Here is a 20,675-nt window from a genome sequence, read left to right as displayed (position 1 = left end):
AAAAATACTTACTTTGGCTGATTGACATCCAGTAGATCCAACAGCTCCAGAGCAGCAATTGTAATGAGTCTCCCAACCGCCATGCGCTGAAAACAAACAAAAAAAAATTGCAAATTGAATAAGCAAATTTGTTGCCCTCTTTAATGTGGACTATGCAAACATGCTAGGACAACTAGTCTTAAATCTCTTTCTAAGAAAACCTGTTTCTTTCTCTCACACTTCCTTAATACTCAAAAAATGACTTCTTCTATACATATGCTGACCCCACCCCCATACATACAATTAAATCACTTCTCTTGCAGCCCTGTAATTCTCACACACTGTCTGTTGCTCTCTCAGCCCCTCCCTTCTTCAGACGGCACCTCTCTGTCTGCGTAGGCGACCCCAATGATAGATGCATTCCTCTCTGCGCACACATTTCCCACTAGTGGACACCGAATACTCTGCTCCACAGCGACAGCACACTCTGCAGGAAGCTGCAAAAATGAAAAGCACTGAGTTAATGAACCAATTTTCTTTAAAAATAGTAATATACATTCTCTACCATACTGCACATGCTGAATGTTATCAAAATAAAATAAACCCCACTCAGACTTTTTCCACCACCTCCCACCCATGAAAGCTTGTGCTAACCCCAGTACATCAGATGAACCTAATACACCACTGCACAGACCAGTGAGAGAAAATGATGTATGCTCTGTACTTTATTTGCTCTGTTCAAATGATGAAATGAAAAAAACAAAAACAAAACAAAACAGGCCAAGTGTATGCTTAGAACTTGTGTTGAAAAAAAGGGTATTACAGCCCTTTTAATATAATTTCAAACACGTTTCACATTTTACCCTAAATGATTCAGAAGGGTTAGTTTCACCCCAGACTCAGCGTTACATGGGTGACAAATGTTCCATTACCTACTCTGAACACTGGCTTCCTTATCTGTAAAAGGGCATAAATATGCTAAGAACTCCAGAATAGCGATAGGTCATATAAAAAAGGCTGATCTTTTAGGTCTGTTGATGTTTTCTCAGCTTGTTAGAGAGCTTATACAGATTGCTGCTGTATAGTATGCTGTTTTATTTAGAAGGATAATTATTCATATTTTACTTACAATCCAAGCTCCTCTTTTCCTCTGTGTTAAAAATCATGGCTTTTCCAGCTTTATCAGGGTGAGCCATCGGGTATCCATGCTCTTGCATTTGCTCTTCAGTTAGCATATATTCTTTCAGTTTTGTATACAAAACAGCATCTGTTTAACAAATAATAAATATGCACAAAGAATAACATTAAAGGGTTGTTCACCTTCAAACAACTAGTTGTTTTCGGATAGATCACTAGAAATAACGACTTTTTCCAATTACTTTCTATTTCCTATGTGTCACCATTTTTCTAATATTGAAGTGTAAAGTGTAATTTTTCACCTTCTAAAGCAGCGCTGGGGGGGTCACTGACCATTTAAACTGTTCTAAATTGATATATTTAGTTGATACATTTCTTATCTTTGTCCCTGCTGAGCAGAATCTCTGGGTTTCATTACAGGCAGCTTTTAGAATTGATACAATAGTTGCTAATACTCCAGAGATGCTACTGAGAATGCATCAACTAAATGTTGCAAAATTGTAACAGTTTAGAGTGCACCTGAATCAAATTAGATTTTGAAAAAACAGTATAAAGTAATAAATAATGGAAAGTAATTGAAAAAAGTCTTTATTTATGAGACACTCTGAAAACAACTGAACTGAAAAAAGTGTTTGGAAGGTGAACAACCTCTTTAAAGGAGAAGGAAACAAAAAAAATGAAACCTACTTCATTAGGTTTGCCATCAGGCCCCCTCCTGAAACGCTGCATTAAAAACTTTAAGATCACTGCTGCTTCTGTGCTCCTGCATTCAGAACTTTCGGCGCTGTTAACATTTTGGCGCCGCCATTTTCAAATTGGCTTCCTCTGTACTGCGCATGCACATCCTACGTGGACCCCGGTGATGTAGTCTTACATGCATTGTCTGACTGACTTTGCAAACAAGGAGCTTTCCTTTATTAATAATGCATTACTACAGACCTCAGTCAGACAGACCCGCACGCTGGGTTGCTTGATTTATTTTTTAGCTCCGCTCCTCAGCTCAAAGCTTCCCTTTGTTTTCACGCAACAGAGAAGCAGGAGCGCGATTGGAGCTTGATTCAATGAGGTGGAGGCAGAGAGGTCAGAGATGACGAAGGAACGGCATCATCACGTGACCAAAACTTCATGCTTCACACGGAGCCCACAAGAACCTAGTGTGCATGCGCAGGGCACGGCTGAGAGCTACTGCGCATGCGTGTGCCCTATTGAGAACATTTCTGGACTGCAGCATTGGTATGCTTTTATCTACATGTTTCAACTTTTTAAAAAAACAATTGCAGCCTAAAGATTAATGAAAAAATGAATGTGGGAATGCTTGCTAGTAAAGGTATTTGCTTTTCATGGTCAACACTTAGAGATTAAGTTGATTTTAGACTTTCCTTCTCCTTTAATACTTATCTAAAATCTAAAAGTAAATACAGACCCTAGACATTGAAAACGAACATTTACAGGCAGTCCCCGGGTCACATACGAGATAAGGTCTGTAGGTTTGTTCTTAAGTTGAATTTGTATGTAAGTTGAAACATATACATTTACTTATTACATGCAACAAGACAGATGTTTGTCTTAACATAGTATTTATTTTTACCTTTCTGTGTTCTGCAGTAGACAACACAAGCCAGAGGGGATTGAGTAGGTGGTTTTTTAAAGCTAAATGCTAATAAAGGCCAAGCAAACCACAGTACATTACTGTAATAGCCTCTGTCTGTAAGTATGAGTTGTATGTAACTCGAGGACTCCCTGTATCCTAGTATTTTCAAACACTTTTAAAATAAGTAAGCTTCACACCAGGTCCACATTACACATTTTAAATTATCCTTTTCAGTTAGGACAAATTATACTAAAGAATGTTTCTCTCTGCTACAAAATATTCAAATATCTTTTCATGTTAAAAATAGATGTTTTCTAGCACATGTAATGGGGGGCCGAAGAGGAGACAAAGTGCTGGTTTTAGAACATTAAATTAATGGCAGGTACACATTATAAAGACATACTTGTACTTCCATTACAATACCTGTCAGTATTCCTGTAAAATCTACCTTTGAAGTGTCATGTGTACTTAGTCTGTGCTTCCAAAAAATCTCAATCATTCCACAATATATATATTATATTTTGATTTGCCAAATGCCATTATTTTCACTCTAAGGGTTTTTTTCTGTGTTATCTTACAGTGGAATTTACACCTAAAACCTGACTGTTTAAAGGAACAGTAACGTCAAAAAATAAAAGTGTTTTAAAGTAATGAAAATATAATGCAGTGTTGCCCTGCACTGGTAAAACTGTTGTGTTTGCTTCAGAAACACTACTATTGTTTATATAAATAAGCTGCTGTGTAGCAATGGGGGCAGCCATTCAAAGGAGAAAAAGCTCAAGTTACACAGCAGATAGCAGATAAGCTCTGTCTGTCTAATGGTGTTATCTTTTATCCATTCGTTAACCTGTGTCATTTAGCCGTTTTTCAATTTGTGCCATTGCTCCACAGCAGCTTGTTTATATGAACTATAGTAGTGTTTCTGAAGCAAACAGATCAGTTTTACCAGTGCAGGGCAACACTACATTATATTTTCATTACTTTAAAACACTTACATTTTTTGGTTATTGTTCCTTTAAGCTCTTACAATGCACTTCTATCATGTATTGTATAGAGATTACTGGTATACCACAGGAGAAGTTCACCGTTAAATTAACTTTCAATTTCAGTTGTTCAATTTCCAAAACGAAGCATTAAAAAAAGAAAAAGTTGCATAATTTTAAAACCAAACAAAAAAAAGGGAGGAATTGCAAATCTTAGAATATCATTGTCTATGTCATAGTAAAAGTTAATTCTAAACCAATCAACCCCCTTAAGCAAGACTCCAAACTAGAAAGAGGCTTATTCATTGCCTGGGAACTACACAAAAATTATGCCAATGATTTAAAAAACAAACAAACAAACAAACCAAAAAACATTATATTATGTACATGTATGGGACCTGTTATTAAGAACGCTTGGGACTTGGTGTTTTCCGGATAAGGGATCTTTCTGTAATTTGGATCTTCATACTTTATGATTACCCAATAGGACTGCTTTGCCTCCAAAGAGGAATACTTGTACTCGACCTGGGATCAAGTACAGGGTACTGTTTTATTGTTACAATGAAAAAGAAATATGTTTTAAACTTTTGAATTTGATTAAAATAATTGGAGTCTATGGGAGATAGCATTACCAAAATTCGTAGCATTCTGGATAACAGATCCCATACCTGTAGTACTATGCCTTTTTATTTCTTGTTGCTGACCATTTTAATGTATTAATTACAGAGAAGATATTTGGTCTTTCTTTAATTTACAAATGGAAAATAAAGGCACTATTCTCCCATCATTATATATTTCTTGGTTTCAAAGCAGACTGAATTCTTATAAATATTGTTCTTACATTATTAACCTTTCAGAGAGCCTATGTAAAGGAAAGGTTTCCGAACACTTATAGCAGGGGTGCCAAAAACGTAGATCAGGCTCTACCTATAGACCTCTAGCTATTTGTTTGTCAACAAACGGCTTGTGTAAATTACCCTCCTGTTTAATGATTTTCATTCAGATATTTATTATGTTGAGGTTACGCAAGAAATGGTAGTTTGTTAAATATAACAATATACATTTTCTCATAAAGCAATATTTAAGTAATATTTTTCATGGAACAGAATTCTAACAATGCTTTTATGGATGTAGATCTTAATGGGACAACATCACTAAAAGTAGACCTCTCATTATTAAAGTATGGGCACTCCTGACTTACAATGAACAGCCATCGACAACAGTCAAAGTGTCTATCCAAATTAACTCGATCTAAACATATACTCTGACACCCTTATCCTCTGCAGTACCCAAAGCATGGGATTTTTTTTTTTTTTTTTTAAAAAAAAAAAAAAAAAAAAAAAAAGCTACAAGCTGTTTTTTATATAGTACTCCCACTCAAAAATCCCCATATTAGTACTGAAGTCAGTGGTGCCAGTGTGCTTAGTGGACTAAGCAGCAACCTATTATTGTTTTAATAAATCAAAAGAGGTCCAGTTTTATAAAATGATTCATTTACAAAGCTACATATGTTGATGTGCTTTTATGTTCTTATCCTCTTCCCTTTGCAGGTGGTAGGGTTCTCCTACAGTTATTTCAGTAAGTTTGTTTCTGATAGTGTTGTAAACTAAATGCATATGCGCAAAATAGCATTATGCTTCAAAATATTACCCAAAAATATTGAACTTTTTTCACACACAAAATGACCAAAATAAAATGAGAATTATGAATACAAAGGCAATTATAGTCTAAAGCGGTCAATACCTGAAAATTTCTCCTCTCGATGACCACTGTTACTCTTCACAGAAAAACTGTTTTTTGCTGCTAGCTTTCCTCCCAGGATAGATTCATGAGATACAGCTTTCTTGTTCATGCTTTCTGATACAAAAAAAAAAAAAAAAAAGAATATGTAGAATAAAACCTTCAATGTTCCAGTAAGTTTTTTTGAGAACCAGAGTCTTCACTAAACAAAAGGGGTATTTTATGCAATTAATGATAAATATTAACATCATAAATACAGTTTAATAACCATCTACAATCTTGCCTAATCCCCACTGCAAATAACATATCATTTCAAGTTGTGAAAAATAAAAATCAATTGTTGCAAATCTTAGTATAATGCATTTTCATGCCATTTGAGCAACCTCTGAGCAAACTCTCTCTCCCATGTCATATTTATACTTGGATCCATCTCTTGTTCTGTGATAAGGATAATTTTTCTTTCATGTCGATTTAGAAATTTCACTCAAATCTTTACCAAACAACATTTTACCTACAGGGCAGGCTACACGGTTTTGCCACTTCAATATAAACACGCAAACCTGTAAAAAAATGTGGTTATAGGGTGAAATGCATTTCACCCTATACCCTAAGACAATTGGATTGGGCCGATTCCTGCTGAAAGGCTCGGATTTGTTTCTTTAACCTGTAGCACTGTATTAAGAATGCCCACAACCTTAAATTTGATATTATACTCACTAGATGAAGATGCTTTGTTACTTGGTCCTTGATTTCTCAGTTTCTTCAAAGTGTTAACTGCCACATTCAGGTAAATATTACGACTAGTGCTACGACTATAGACCCCTTTCTCCTCAAAGAGAGCCTGATGGAAAAGGAAAATTATGACCTGACCACACAACTGAATAAGTTACACTTGTTAACACTTCCATGCCATACCTTGTCAAATGCCTCTTGTTGAGAAACACATAACTTTATGCACTCATCAATAAAGAGGTTGAGGTAACGCTGCCGTATAGTAGTTGGAACTTTAGCACCAAATTCAGTGGGAATGACTGGTCTCTTCAAGGTGGCACTCTGAATAGGGGATATATCTTAAGATAGTCAGTACAACGAGAGATTTTTAAAGGTATACTTTACATGCATAGTTAGGAAGAACCAAATTGAGTCAAGGAATACTGCATGAGAACTGAGTCTTAAAGCAAAGTTATCTAGTGAAATAACCTTATCTAATGGGCTAAACATAATAAATCCAATACACCATTTAAAATTTTAGGTCACCAAAAATTAGATTAGATTACTTGAAATCTTTGGCGCAAGAGGTATTAAAAATAAAAAAATAAATGGCGCTTTAGACTTCAACACTAGTTGCAACATGAATGGCAATATAGCACAATCTGTAAATAATAGAAAAGCACATTCTTAGTTTTCGTTCTTGGTGGTTTTCACTTACTTGTTGGTATGCATACACTAATAAAATCCTCATTCTGCAAGATTATTCATAAACTAAGATAAATACTGTTAGTTTCTATTTATGTTTTAGAAAGTTGGGTTGCTGTGCACTCTAAATGGAAAAGTGGATAGCTCACTGATTTTAAGCACTCATTTTGGCCCAGTTTGGGTGCGATGAAGATACATGTACTGGGGGTAGAACTAAGTCCTGAAGATAATATAGAAGACATTTAAGAATAAAGAACTAAAATAAGCATATCAGCAAAATGTACAGGCATCTGTTTTTAAAAGGACCACATTGCCTCATCAACTTTTTTAAACTGGAAATCAATCATGTAAACAAACCATTTTCATAATAATATACTTTTCTAGTAGGATGTGCCATTGGGTAATCATAAATAGAAAATTGCCATTTTAAAAAATAAAGGCCGCCCCCTGGGATCGTACGAGTCACTGTGCACACAAACATACTATACATGTTAGGTCACATGAGCCAATTAACAGACAGAGTTCTGTCTTTTGCTTCCACACGTCTTCCTGTTACAGTTGTAGTATTTCTGGTCAGGTGATCTCTAAGGCAGCACACAGACCATCACAAAACTGGGGTTCAAGGCAAGAGATGTAAAACATTTACTTAAATGTATATTCCAGTTTGGTAAGATTCTTTAATATGGCACTTAATATGATATAAACTGTTGCTTAAGTGTTCATTTTGGGGGTATAATTTTCCTTTAAAGCAACATATCCTATAAGTATTCAAAGGATTTTAGCACAGGAGTCAGTTTTACTTTGAAATACCATATTTTCTGTATTTATGACAAGGTTTAAGCATTGCAACATTAATATTACACTATGGGACAGCATGCACAAGACGTTTCTGACAGCCAGGTGCATAAACTGAAGCAAAAGGCTATGTATGTATGGCTGTATGAAGTGCCGTCTAATAGGAGTCCAATATTTACAGACAATACCAGCAAAATGTGCATCTGGTTAGCAGTAAAACCTCTTAATTTCACTAAAAATAGAGTACAGACATGTTTGGGAAAATCATTACAAAACCCAATTTAAATGCATTAAAAAAAGTGGAAGCACAAAAAAATTATGTAAAATGCGAGAAATCAGGGGATGTTAAGAGAGATTGGCTAATTTAAGGAACTTTGGTTGGGGTGTTGGACCTTAAGGTTACAAGAAGTTTGTACCTGTAGTGATGGTGCATGTGCCTGTCTCTTTTGCACTAATGTGGTGGTGGTTTTGGATGCCATGCCAGACAGAGTTCGAGTCTTTACTGCAGAGGATAAACCACTGGGCGATGAAACCATACCAATTGAAGCAGTGTCCTTTATCTCTAAATTGAACAAAATACAGTACATAATATTAGAGAGACAAAAATCACTAGAAAAAGTAGAGGGTTGAGTCTATAAAGCAATCCGGTGTAGTCACCGGTGTTTGCACGATCCGGACATAAACAATGTTATCAATCAAGTGCTTGTAAAACAATTATGTGTCTCACAGAGAATAAAAATGGAACAACTTCAGGGCAGACACGCGCTCAGATTCGGGGCAAATCTCCTCTTCTTCGGGGCGACTAATCTCCCCGAACTGCCTCCCGTCGGCTATAATGTAAATCGCCCGTGGAATGGAGTGCTTTGTTAAATCTCCCTGAAACTGAGCGTGTGTCTCTGTCCCTCGGTGTCCTGGGAACAGACAGATAGGCCAGGGCAGTTTGTGACTCGCACCCTGTCTGTGCAAATCCAACACAGTTTTCTAACTGAGAATTTAGGAAAATATGCCAATATATTTTCTCAACATCCCCAGGCATTTCAATTTCCGAAAAGGAAAATTAGATTTATATTTCATTACATCAACAACCATATCTATAAGTATAAAAAAAATATTTGCATATGTCAGATTTCAAGAAGAAAAAAACAAAAAATAATCAGGGTCATATGATATAACAGGCTCTAAAGAGCAGCAAAACCAATTAATAAACCAATTGTTTACCTGGGGAAATTGCCTGATTATTAGGCGAGGGCAAACCAGGCACATGTGCAATTCTCTTCTTTGCCCCTGGCTGCGACAGTGATGTTTTAGGCGCAATGCTTGTCAGCTTTTTTACTTCCTGCTGTGCAAGAAGCTGCATTGCCTGCTCCTGTGCCCGCTGGATTCGTAGATAGCACATTTCTTGAGGTGTTGGGCGGCGGCACGATAGGCTTACAGGCTTGCTAGGAACTTCTTCCTATTAGAAGGGAAAATCAATATACCACATATAAATTATGGAATGATATCTTAAAAGTAAAGGGCTCAAATGTGCAGTATACATAGGTTTCGATAGTAGCTCCCTGTAAGTGATCTATACTTTTTTTTGTAGCATATGCCAGGTTTTTAAGTTAAACCTCCCCATGTATCAGACTCAAACTCTTTTAAATGACCCGTAACACCAATAAATAAATAAATAAATAAATATATATGTGTGTGTATATATGGACTCTTCTGCCTCTTGTCAGCTTTCAAATGTGGGTCACTGAACCCAGGAGCCACAAAACAAATGCTATTATTTTAGACAAGTATCTATAATGCACAAGATATTCTGCAGCTCTGCATAATAAACAAGAGTATAATGCTGTGAGGCAACAGTGTTATTGTTACTTTTTAATTTCTGTTCAGCACCCCTTGTATTCATCTTCCAGTCTCTCTCTGATTTGATCCTAGCAACCAGATAGATGTTGAAGTCCAAACAGAAAAATGCAAAATATAAAAGATACCAACTGAAAATTATCTCAGAATATCCCATTTTCATCAGACCAAAAGTAAATTTGAAGTGGAACTACCCTGTTTAACTTAAAACCAATTTACTTTGGAATTTACTGTCAAAACATGGCTCCAAGGGGCTCACCACCCACAAATGATAATCACTTAAAAGTAACACAGTTTTTTTTTTTTTTTTAGTATGCACACATGCAGTAGCACCAATTGTCTTTAATACAATACTGCACCTTCTGCAGACAGTTTGGTGACAAAATGCCACATGTGCCAAAGGAAATTGTGTATGAGGAGATTCAGGGCATTTATTTCTTAAAGGAACACTAATGTCAAAAAATAAAAGTGTTTTAAAGTAATGAAAATATAATGTAGTGTTGCCCTGCCCTTGTAAAACTGCTGTGTTTGCTTAAAGGGATACTGTCATCGGAAAACATGTTTTTTTCAAAATGCATCAGTTAATAGTGCTACTCCAGCAGAATTCTGCACTGAAATTCTTATATTCAATTTTGAAATCTGACATGGGGCTAGACATTTTGTCAATTTCCCAGCTGCCCCTGGTCATGTGACTTGTGCCTGCACTTTAGGAGAGAAATGCTTTCTGGCAGGCTGCTGTTTTTCCTTCTCAATGTAACTGAAGAAGTCTCAGTGTTGTTCTTAGATCTACCAGGCAGCTGTTATCTTGTGTTAAGGAGCTGTTATCTGGTTACCTTCCCATTGCTCTTTTGTTTGGCTGCTGGGGGGGTGGAAAGGGAGGGGCGATATCACTCCAACTTGCAATACAGCAGTAAAGAGTGATTTAATCAGAGCACAAGTCACATGACTTGGGGCAGCTGGGAAATTGACAATATGTCTAGCCCCATGTCAGATTTCAAAATTGAATATCAAAAAAACTGTTTGCTCTTTTGAGAAATGGATTTCCGTGAAGAATTCTGCTGGAGCAGCACTTTTAACTGATTAATTCTGAAAAAAAATTTTTTCCCCATGACAGTATCCCTTTAAGAAACACTACTATTGTTTATATAAATAAGCTGATGTGTAGCAATGGGGGCAGCCATTCAAAGGAGAAAAGGCTCAGATTACACAGCAGGTAGCAGATAAGCTCTGTCTGTCTAATGGTGTTATCTATTATCCATTAGTTAACCTGTGCCATGTAGCCGTTTTTCAATTTCCGCCATTGCTACACAGCAGCTTGTTTATATGAACTATAGTATTGTTTCTGAAGTAAACAGATCAGTTTTACCAGTGCAGGGCAACAGTACATGATATTTTCATTACTTTAAAACACTTTAATTTTTTGGTGTTACTGTTCCTTTAAGCGACCACCAGCTTAGAATCATTATCATTCATTTCAAATTTGAAAATGGCCAAATTTACAAAAAATACTTACATTAGGTGGGTTGGTGACATGAGAAATTCTCCTCTTTTGTCCAGGAAATAAAGTGGTAAAAGTCTCTTCTGATATCTTGCTTTGCACTTGAGGCTGCCATAGAACAAAATGGGGTGTATATAAAGTTAAAATTGACTCAAAATATGACTAGCAGACTATAGCCTATCTCAAATGAAACTGGAGTTATAACTCTGAATTAGACTTGAAGTTTATCCCAGGTGGCACTTCCATAAATACAGTGAAAGCACAAATGCTCTAACCCCAACTCTAATCTATAAAGGTAAACACTATTGACAAATGTAAGAATTTTATAACTAAATACTTGAGATTATTACCCATTATAATCTATTAGAAGATATCTGAGCTATATGATCTCAATAAATAAGGTAGGGCTCTTTAAAATAATGTTCAGTGTAGAAAAAAAAACCGAGTAAATGTTTTCAACATACTGTAGTTACTTAGTCAAAAATGTGGAACGGCTGGAGTGTGTGGATTTCTAGCATAATAGCCAGAACCCAAGTTCCTGCTTTGCAGCTCTCTTATTGGTTACCAGTCAGTAACCAATCTGTGACTTGAGGGGGGGGGGGGCATATTGGTCATAACCATTCGCTTTTAAATCTGAACTACATGCTAAGGCTCAAAAGCAAACTAACTGAACAACTATGTCCCATGTGCACCCCTTGAAGTCACTCACTTAGAGTTAGAGAAATGTAAAGCAGGAAGTTGAGTTCTGGCTATTATGTTAGATATCCATTCACTCCAGCCTTTATAGATGAACATTTATGACTATATTGGAAAATTTAAAATTTTGCACAGCCTATTTACCCATTTTTTATTTTTACACTGAACGGTTACTTTAAATGTGGCCATCACAATATTTGGATTCAATCAGCAGCATTACACAGCAAAACTGGCATGTTTGCCTACATATTCAAATGTAGCTTTGGGAATTGTTGTCATACCAAACTTGCCACTGACAGGTGATTTAAAACAGGTGAGCAGCCTATTGGAAGGCTACTAAGTACAATCAGCTATGTTGAAGAGAGTAGGCAGTAAATTCGTTAGCTATAGGTGCCGAGTCCCTACATCAGAGGGCTTGAGTGCCTTTTACAAAAGGCCATCCAAGAGTGTGATAACCTTAAGGTAATTTATCTTCTTATTAAATTGTGTATATGCCAGAGCTTTAATGCAGTGATCCCTAGCCAGTGACTCAAGAGCAACATGTTGCTCCCAGTGGCCTAAAAAATCAAGTGCTTATTTTTTAAATTCTTGGCTTGGAGTCAAATGTACTGCAAAATGGAGCCTCCCTTAGACTGCCAGGCCACATCAGGCATTTGGTACCCCCTAAGACCTTTTGTCATGCTTGTGCTGCTCCCCAACTGAAATGTGGCTCACAGGTAAAAAAAAAAAAAGGCTGAGGACCCCTGCTGGAAAGCAACATGCTTTCTCATACCTTAAACCCAGAAATGTTATTAAGTAAAATTTGTATTTAGTAACATATCTCCAATTTATTTTCTTGTTTCTAGTTCTAGCACTTCAAATCTTTCAAACTGTCCTTATTGGTCTACCCCAGCATACATTAAAGGACAATGCATTAACTAATGTTAAGGTACTCATTGATACAAACTTTTGGATATTTTAGAAATAAATATATATATATATATATATATATATATATATATATATATATATATATATATATATATATATATATATATATATATATATATATATATATATATATATATATATATATATATATATATATATATATATAGATATATAGATTTGCTCATAAGGATCCGCACACCAAAATTCTTTCATCAAATTCAGTGCTTTATTCAGTACATAGATCCGACGTTTCGGCCCACATTAGGGCCTTTTTCAAGGATATGTGGGCCGAAACGTCGGATCTATGTACTGAATAAAGCACTGAATTTTGATGAAAGAATTTTGGTGTGCGGATCCTTATGAGCAAATCTATATATGAATTTTTGGACCCTGCACCCACAGGAATTACACTAAGTCCGGTCTACAGAGTGCGGTCGTTTCACACAGACTATATATATATATATATATATATATATATATATATATATATATATATATATATATATATATATATATATATATATATATATATATATATATATATATATATATATATATATATATATCACTATATAAATGATTTGTATTATTGGGGATGTATTTAATTAGAATAATTACATGGGAACACGTCACTGTGGGAGGGTTCTTGGGTTTTTCGCGCCAGAACCTGGGTATTTAGGGGTAGTATGTTTGTATATATATATATATATATATATAGATTTGCTCATAAGGATCCGCACACCAAAATTCTTTCATCAAAATTCAGTGCTTTATTCAGTACATAGATCCGACGTTTCGGCCCACATTAGGGCCTTTTTCAAGGATATGTGGGCCGAAACGTCGGATCTATGTACTGAATAAAGCACTGAATTTTGATGAAAGAATTTTGGTGTGCGGATCCTATGAGCAAATCTATATATGAATTTTTGGACCCTGCACCCACAGGAATTACACTAAGTCCGGTCTACAGAGTGCGGTCGTTTCACACAGACTATATATATATATATATATATATATATATATATATATATATATATATATATATATATATATATATATATATATATATATATATATATATATATTATATATATATATATATATATATATATATATATATATCACTATATAAATGATTTGTATTATTGGGGGATGTATTTAATTAGAATAATTACATGGGAACACGTCACTGTGGGAGGGTTCTTGGGTTTTTCGCGCCAGAACCTGGGTATTTAGGGTAGTATGTTTGTACCTGTGTAACTTTGACAAAGGCTGATGTCGCAGCCGAAACGTTCGTTTTCTAAATAAACGACTATATTTTTCTGAGTCCTGAGCAGTGCGGCTTCTTCCTGGGAGGATATATATATATATATATATATATATATATATATATATATATATATATATATATATATATATATATATATATATATATATATATATTTTAGGGTTTTTCTTGCTATTCTACCTGTATAAACAGGTGGTTGCCTAGGTTGTGGCTAAAGCAACCTAAATTCTTTAACAAATGTAACTAGATTACCTGGTTTGCCATTCTGCCCTTGTCCTCAGTCTTTACATCTTGAGACTCATAAAATACCCGCAGACACTCCTCCATTGGATCAGAGTCAGAATCCGCCTCTTTTTCTACCAGTGAGTAATCAATCTCATCTTCAGATGATGTAGAAGGTCTTTGCAGAACCTTGCTATTCTGCATACTGCAATGCTCCTCGGTGTCCCTATGCCCTCCTTTATTGGAACCTGCTCTAGAATCACGTGACCGTTTTTTTTTCTCTTTGATATCCTCCTCACTACTCTCATCCCCAAATAAATCCACATGACTGAGGGACCTTTGCTTTGACTTAGCCTTTAGAAGTCCTTTAGATGTCTTAGACTTTTCTGCCGTTTCACTCTTTGTAACCTTTGTATTATATTTTCCATTTTTCACATCACCCTTTGCATCCTTTTCAAATTTAACTGGTTTCTCTTTGCTGAACTTTTTTTCCAACTTCTTTTTATTTGAGTCTACAGAGGGTTTAACTGAAATGTTCTTGTCTGTTTTATGATTTTTGGATTTAACCTTCTCTGTTTTTCGGGTCTCTGTTTTTTGTTTTGGTGGAACAGGTTCTTTATCAGCTTTATTAATACCAGTGTCTGTATCAGTTTTTTTTTTTACAAAATTATGTACTTTCCCTTTCTTCTCCTCCTTGGCTGAGCCACTCTTGCTAACAAATGAAACCTTGCTTTGGATAGTATTAACCAGTTGGTCAATATCTTCCATATTGTACTGTACAGCCATTTCCTTCATTTCTCCAGAACTCCTGTTTTTTTCACCAGCTTTGATGGCTCTCTCTATGGGCAAGACTTCCTCTTTCATTTTGGATGTACGTTTTCTGTCTTGAATTGGAGAATACTGGGATTCATTTTCCTCATCAGAATCCGAAAACTGAGCTTCAACTACATTTTCAGAGACTTTGCTGCAAACCTTCTTGACTGTTGGAGAGTACATTTCTTCCTGATTTTCCAGTCTGCATCTTTTGGTCCCTTTGTGCTCTCTCTCTTTGCTTAAAAGTCTAGCTGAGTAGTTAGACATGGGGTCATATTCTAGGTCTGTAGGTGGTTTAGAATTATCAATTACATACTTGTTTGTTTTGTATTTAGAGACCGGTGCAACTGCAGTTGGAACATACTCCATAAACCTACCCTTGCTGTTCCCTTCACCAGAATCGTTCAGGGTATATTTGCAAAATACTTTGTCTGGTTTTGACAGCGGTGTGGGATTGTAGTCTGTTGTACCATTTCTGCAGCTTCCTGGGTTGTATTCCATTGGAGAATACGCATCAGTCTCTGAAGGGAAGCTTGGGGACGCATTGTACTCCTTATTTGTCTCAAGTAACTCCTTATATTTTCTTTGTTCTCTCTCCACTTCACTCTTTACTGCCTCAATAGCTTTGTTGACTCTTTCCAGCTCCAGAATATCCAATCTTGGGTCAGAAATAGCTCCCAGTACTTCATCATTAGCACTACTTGGCACAGTTGAAAGCTCTGGACTGTATGGGTCATATTCTGAAACATAAAGGTCATTTTGGTAAGCTAGGACCCAAACCACAAATACAGTTATGGGGTGAGCTATTATTCATAAACCTGTTATCGAGAGACCTCAAATACACAAATGGCATGTCTCATAGCATCTGTTTAAAAAGAAAAACTCTTTACTGATGTGTTTTGTACTAGAGGATAATTAAGTCAGCAGGTGCATGCTCATGGCAAGACATCTTTAGGTGTTTTAAAAAGGCAGTGCATCCCTATATTCAACATTAGCTTAATATTTAAGGATTGTGCTGAACATTTAAATTAAATCAAAAGGCAAAATGCATTAACTGTTTCTGTGTTTTCCTCCACCAAATAGGGCACAATATGAAAATAAAAGTTAAAAAAAAGTGCGATATACTCAGAAGTCAGAGTATATACCCCCCATTTAACCTGTTGCAGTTTTTAGGCTTTGAGCAAAAGTAGGCCACTATACAGAGAGATTTGACGGACTGATGTTTTTTAACCTTGCTCATAGCATAGGGCCAACAAGTAGAATGTGACTAGTTTCATAGATATTTCTTAAATAAAACAATAGCCATGTGGGATAATCCTGCTTAGTTGAACTAATGTTGAAAATTGGGATATAAAGCTTCTTTGCATTCAATTGTAGTTTCACTATATTTGTCTTATAGAAGAGGTGGAACGTGGGGCAGGAGAGTGGAGATGTGTAAAAAGATTTAAAAAAAAAAAAAAAAAGGCTCAAAAAAGGAATTATAGAGGGGATTTATATATTGGACAATGTTCAGCTTGGGGAGAGAGAAAGGTCTGACAGATAGAATCCCCATAATGTCCATTGGAAGCAAGAATACTGCAATGCTACTTGATTTACTTGTTAGTTTGTTTGTGGCTTATGAAAGTTACTGTACATATTTTGTGAGACACTCTTTGTAGGTTTCAGTTATGCCAGAGGATGCAGGTCTTCTGGATATGAGAGTAATAATATCCATAAAACTTACATAAGACTGTTTAACCAGGCAAGGTAGAATACATAGTGCTGGCTCTAAAGTTTGAGTGCATTACAATTTCCAGGACAAAAACTTGCTATCATTCTAGATTTAGGACAAAACACCCAATGCAAATCTATAAAAAATTGAAAAAAATATTTGCTTGATATTTATGTAAAGATTTTTCAGCCCTATCACCTGCCCCCTCAACCCCATCTTCCAGTGGGAAACTCTAAAGAAAAATAAATTCAAAATCTTACCATTTATATCAGTAAAATTATACTAGAATTATAAATAAGGTTGACATGTAATTTGCCGAATGAGGGGAAGCCCTATATTACACAATACACCAGCAAATCATTATTTTACTTTAATATACAAAAGTTTATTTCTGCTGACATGAATTTGAAATGTCACAGAGTTCTCCAGAAGTAATAATCACCTAGAGAACACAAGCTTCATTTTAAAGTAAAAAAAACAATCTATATGTGCCCTAGGTTTGATAGCATATGTGGCATATTCCCAAAGCCATTAACAGCACAGCATTACTCTTAACCATCCAGACTGCGGTAGTGATGTGGAGAGAGAACCTCTTCTAAAAGTCATGCTATATAATGCTATATCTACTATTTATTCAATTCACACAGAGTTTTGAATGGATTGTAAAAGAAATCTCTCTTTTCTCCTCTCAATTATATCACAGATCTTTAAAAAAAAAAAAAAAAAAAAAGTACGGTATTAATATGTGCACAGAACAACAAATTAAGCAGTAAAAAATAATCTATGGACCATAGTCCAAATAGTCAGGGTGCGGGCTGAAACATTGGATACACAAGTGATGCTTGAATGAAAATATTTGATTGAAAAAATATCACTGGAGTGCTGGTCCACTTTGAAGGCTGTACATTACAATTGACCAAAGCACCCAGCATAAATCGTGGGAGGAAGAGTGTGGGTACTTTCAGAACAATTATTATATATATATAATAGTATGCAAAGTACCAGATAACTATTTCTAAAGAACACAAGTTAAATACATTGGAGAAGTGCCTAACAAATAGAAACTGACTAGTAACTAAAATCTGTGATATTTACCCTGGGCTGGCAGAGGATATATTCCTGCCCGGTGTAGAACCACCATGTTTTTCCCTGCTCCAATGTGTCGCATGCACTGCCAGAGGCAGGCCCATGAGAACTAGAATTTAGTTTATTATGCATATGCCCTGCTCAAGCCAGTGCAATGGACACATAGAAGCAGGAGAACATTGAGGGCCACACTTTGTAGGTAAGTACACCAGAAAGGTTGAAGATTTTTCTCACTGGGTGATAAACTGGCACCACCGTTTGTATCCTCACAATCCATGATCAAAGCATATAAACTTGCTTCTTAAAGGGGTTGTTCACATTCCAAACACTTTTTTTCAGTTCAGTTGTATTCAGATTGTTCCCCAGAAGAATTACTTTTCATTATTTATTTTTTACTGTTTTTCCAAAATCTAAGTTTAAAGTTGAATGTTCCTGTCTCTGGTGTTTCAGTCTGGCATTTCAGTAATGCAGGTGCAGACTATAAACTGTTTTGCAACATTTAGTCAATACATTTCTCAACAGCATCTCTGGAGTATAAGCAACTATTGTATCAATTCTAACAGCTGCCTGTAATGAAACTCAAGGATTCTGCTCAGCAGGGACAAAGATAAGAAATGTATCAACTAAATGTATCAATTTAGAACAGTTTACAGGGTCGGCAATCCCCCTCCAAGAGCTGCTTTATAAGGTGAAAAATTACACTTTACACTTCAATGTTAGAAAAACAGTGACACATAGAAAACAGAAAATTATTGGAAAAAGTAGTTATTTCTGGTGATCTATCTGAAAACAACTAGAAAGTGAATACCAGGTTTATTACAGCATATTTTTGTTTTGTATAGGCAGTTTCTCATGAAAAAGTCAAAATACAGAAATGACTAATCAATGGCAACAGTTTAAGCATGCATTCCGGGAAATATTTACACACGCTATCAACAGGAAACTGCCAACAAATGCAATATCTCTCTCATTCACACATACACTGACAACCTCTAAATAATGATGCAACTTTCTACGGGCTCCATGCAGACTTCAAAATAATCTAAAAATACACAATCTATTCCTATTGCTTATTGCTGTACCCTACAACCAAGAGTATTTTATGGACAAGTGGTAACAGTAATAAATCACTTTCTAGCACCGCAGCTCACAGCTCAAATTCCATAAGGTTGTGAACTTGTTTATATATGCTACTCCTTGAGAAGCCAGCACAGATTATATATCTATATATATATATATATATATATATATACACACACACACACTCACAACTGGCCTTTGTACAATTTTCAACAAAGGAACAACACTCTTCCCTAAATTCAGGTCAAGAGTAACACTTACGGGTAGCAATATACTCGGAACCATGGACAAGGTCACATTAAAGCAATATTGTCATCAGTCAAAGTGATTAACTCTTTCTGGCCTGTCCTATCTGGCAACTGCCTAACAAAAGAGCTTGCCAGCCAATGTGTATAGTAGCGTGCTTAACAACTTTGACCAGAATATATTTAACCCACTGTAATGGCAGCTATGCTATCCCTTAAAATGATAGCTTTTTCAGAGATGTAAAAACCTAAGACTTCCAGGTTTATTGATTTAACACTTAATGGTGACAATACAGCTCACCAGTTGATAATGGTACTCAACCTATAGAGGTAGGCACTCAAATAAATATAACAAAAGGAGAAGCCCGGGAACTAGTGGCAAAATAGACTGCTGTTTATTTCTCCTTGCAGCATATGAAAGCACAAAGGGACTCAAACTGTATTGTGGGAGTAATTCGTGACTGCATTGTGTTCGTCCAAATTGCAACACAACAAAGGATTTAATTGTGTTTGTCAATAGCACACATAGTAGCACACAGAATATGTAATGTTACGCAAACAGCTGTCAACACAAAGAGGTCCATCTTCTTAAGGGTACAGTTACATTGAAGTCTGGCACTTTGAATTTTTCCAACAGCAAAATGAAACTGCTCACCCGCCCCGACTTGGGCCTCTTCAGTAAATACGTTCCCGGCCGCCCTCCCCCGGTGCCTAAAGTGACAGTACGGGCGCCGGCAACACTCCCTAAATGGACATTCGAGCCCCCGGAAGTAGCCGGTATTCTTCAGCATCCTATCATCCACGGTATCTGGTCACCGGGACAAACAGACCGCCGCCATCTTGGATATTTAAGGCTCAGGGGCGGGATTAACTGGGTCCTCAAACTGGGCTGTCTACTTGGTATGCCTGTACGGTTAAATGAGAATCGGATTAGGGTTTTATTTTCAAAATATGTTGCTGTAGCCTAGTGTATCTGATTTTGTTAGATCAGTCACCACTCCATCCCAGTTGATGAAATGATAGCGTCGGTTTGTCATTTTGAATATTTTGTCGTTTTGACAAAGGTCGTGAACAACAATTTCCAGCGTTCTTAGTCGTCCACACCTTCTGACTGAGGATACTGGAGTTGCGATTCACAATGAGACGGACAGCTGTGTAACTCAAGATGTAAAACTGAAAGTGCTGGGGTACACATGTATACATGTCATTTTCTTTACAAACCTCTTCATAAAATATATAGTGAATAAAGTACCCCCTCTTGTAAAATATAAGGATATTATAAGTCACCGAGGAGTTTCATGACCATATAAAAACCGGGTGTTTTTATACAGGTCATGGAACTCCAAGGTAACTTCTAATATCCTCATATTTTACAACTGGGGTTACTTTATTTATTATAATACACAAGTTTCAATGAGTCATGTGACAGAAATGACATCAGAACTCACCGTTTATAACTGATGACATCAGAACTCACCGTTTATAAGGATATAATTTACAGGATATTCATGGCTTTTGTGTATTATATAAATATATATTCTGCTATCTTCTGTGTGAATTATACATGTGTGCTACATTACTTTTTGGTTCCAAAGACATGGAGTGAAAACCGTG

At 36.0% G+C, this 20,675-nt stretch overlaps 1 protein-coding gene across 4 annotated transcripts in view; it reads right to left on the bottom strand.

Annotated features, from left to right (window-relative positions):
* The window catches only part of rexo1.L (REX1, RNA exonuclease 1 homolog L homeolog), a 34,549-nt gene extending 14,603 nt beyond the window's left edge, over positions 1–19,946 (bottom strand). Inside the window, exons 1-11 of one of the 4 annotated variants that reach the window (XR_001934976.2) lie at positions 19,717–19,946; positions 14,157–15,679; positions 11,006–11,098; positions 8,860–9,094; positions 8,058–8,203; positions 6,346–6,483; positions 6,148–6,271; positions 5,434–5,547; positions 1,109–1,246; positions 318–476; positions 13–86 (exon numbers count right to left, since the gene is read on the bottom strand). Coding sequence is in view for 2 of the 4 variants with exons in the window: in XM_018254481.2 (XP_018109970.1) it covers positions 13–86; positions 363–476; positions 1,109–1,246; positions 5,434–5,547; positions 6,148–6,271; positions 6,346–6,483; positions 8,058–8,203; positions 8,860–9,094; positions 11,006–11,098; positions 14,157–15,679; positions 19,717–19,852 (2,835 nt within the window). In the remaining 2 variants the exon portion in view is untranslated. Of the gene's footprint in view, positions 1–12; positions 87–280; positions 477–1,108; positions 1,247–5,433; positions 5,548–6,147; positions 6,272–6,345; positions 6,484–8,057; positions 8,204–8,859; positions 9,095–11,005; positions 11,099–14,156; positions 15,680–19,716 lie in introns of those variants that run through there. The other 3 variants (XR_001934977.2, XM_018254481.2, XM_018254490.2) reach the window with 3 other exon arrangements.
* Positions 19,947–20,675: the final 729 nt, after the last annotated feature.

The sequence above is a fragment of the Xenopus laevis genome, chromosome 1L (assembly GCF_017654675.1).
Source record: "Xenopus laevis strain J_2021 chromosome 1L, Xenopus_laevis_v10.1, whole genome shotgun sequence".
Taxonomy (NCBI): Eukaryota; Metazoa; Chordata; class Amphibia; order Anura; family Pipidae; genus Xenopus; species Xenopus laevis.
This window is presented reverse-complemented; position numbering and strand designations above follow the sequence as displayed.